The 1,437-nt window shown below is 46.6% G+C and overlaps 2 protein-coding genes across 2 annotated transcripts in view; both read right to left on the reverse strand.

Annotated features, from left to right (window-relative positions):
- LOC119586995 (zwei Ig domain protein zig-4-like) overlaps nucleotides 1-1,437 on the reverse strand; it is a 31,086-nt gene that overhangs the window by 2,296 nt on the left and 27,353 nt on the right. The window lies entirely within an intron of this gene.
- The window catches only part of LOC119586997, a gene marked incomplete at its 3' end in the record, with an annotated part of 28,748 nt that continues 27,311 nt past the window's right edge, over nucleotides 1-1,437 (reverse strand). The window contains 6 exon segments of the mRNA XM_037935738.1: nucleotides 1-112; nucleotides 280-485; nucleotides 610-685; nucleotides 776-937; nucleotides 1,082-1,257; nucleotides 1,389-1,425. Of these exon segments, the coding sequence (XP_037791666.1) occupies nucleotides 1-112; nucleotides 280-485; nucleotides 610-685; nucleotides 776-937; nucleotides 1,082-1,257; nucleotides 1,389-1,425 (769 nt within the window).

Consider the following 1,437-nt stretch of genomic DNA (forward strand, 5'->3'; position numbering starts at 1 on the left):
TTAATACAGTGTCACTGAGGGCAGAGAACCTCGTGCTGGTCACCCTGCACGTGTACTGTGTGCGACCCTGTGCACTCAGCCGCCGCACCATCAGATCGCCGGTGCTCGAGATCTAAATAGCAAACATTTTTAGGTATGATATGTATCTGTCATATGGGTTATCTGCTCAAGATTAGTTATTCACTTCCAACGAAAATTTACTGCCTTATATACTCTTTCCATCCTGCTCTATTTGAGTTATACTTTAATTCAGTGGAATATTATAAATGTTGGAATTACCTGATAAATGGCGTCGCCAGAAATCCTCTCATTATTGAGGAGCCATTCCCGAGTGACGTTGTGGCCCTGCGAGCGGCAAGGCAACGTCACGGAGTCCCCTACATGGCCCATGGCCGCGGGGGAGTGTTGGTAGATGCGAGGCAGAGCGTTAACGAGGGCGCCCAGACGGCACGTGGGGCCTTCCTCCAGTGTCTCGCTTTCGTCGCCTGTTCTCGTACCATGGGATATACTTATTATTTCCACTGTCGCGTTCGCACCTTTATCTACATTCTGTAGTAGGGATATTGCATAGGTATTGTTAATTGTTCATTAACAGTGAAGTGAACTTACCTACGATAACTACAGTAAAAAGACGAGAGTAAGACTTCTGACTCCGTGGTGCTCTCACCTCCAACTTGTATGTCGCCTGTGTAAGGATAAAAAGAAAAGTTAATGTAAAGGCAATTGCATATTTCCAAGTATGGTTAGGATGATTCTTTTTCTGATGCTAACAGACCTGGTGTTGGTCGGAGACGCAGTCCAAATAGACGACGGAGGAGATTTGCAGGACGGAGGCGGACGTGGACGCTGTTGAGGACAACTCCCCCTCCAGACCCAGCATGTTGGTCGCCTCTTCCAGAAGCTCTTGGGGCGTGGAACCTACCTCGACCTGGGCACCCTATATTAAGTATTACCAAACTCGTTATTTCCCCTTTATCTTAGTATGAAAATATAATGAAAAAGTCAATCACATTCTCATACATATTATGTTTATAGAAATTATATACTACGAGAATGACATTGTAGTTTTATGTTTGTTGACCTCTCGGTGCAGTGGCACGCCTTCCTTGTACCACGTGAGGACAGAGCCTGTGGGGGCGACCACCTCACACTGAAGGCGAGCGTCCTGACCACGCCGAACACCCGCCACCCGCGGCGAGCACTCGCTCGTCCACAGCACTTCGTCCCGCTCCTCCTCGCGCATCGCCTCGCTTCTCTCTGTAGGTAATTATCATGAGAGACTTTGCATGTGAACCTTGTTTGGCTTCATGGCAATAGTTACAAATGGTCTTTCATGTGGGATCCATAAGAACTACAGAACAGACATTTACATGAATAATATAACTTACTTGCTTCTGTTTTCAAAGGCGACTGGTCAAAGATGATCTAAAAGAGAAA

Source organism: Penaeus monodon, chromosome 22 (assembly GCF_015228065.2).
Source record: "Penaeus monodon isolate SGIC_2016 chromosome 22, NSTDA_Pmon_1, whole genome shotgun sequence".
Lineage (NCBI taxonomy): Eukaryota > Metazoa > Arthropoda > Malacostraca > Decapoda > Penaeidae > Penaeus > Penaeus monodon.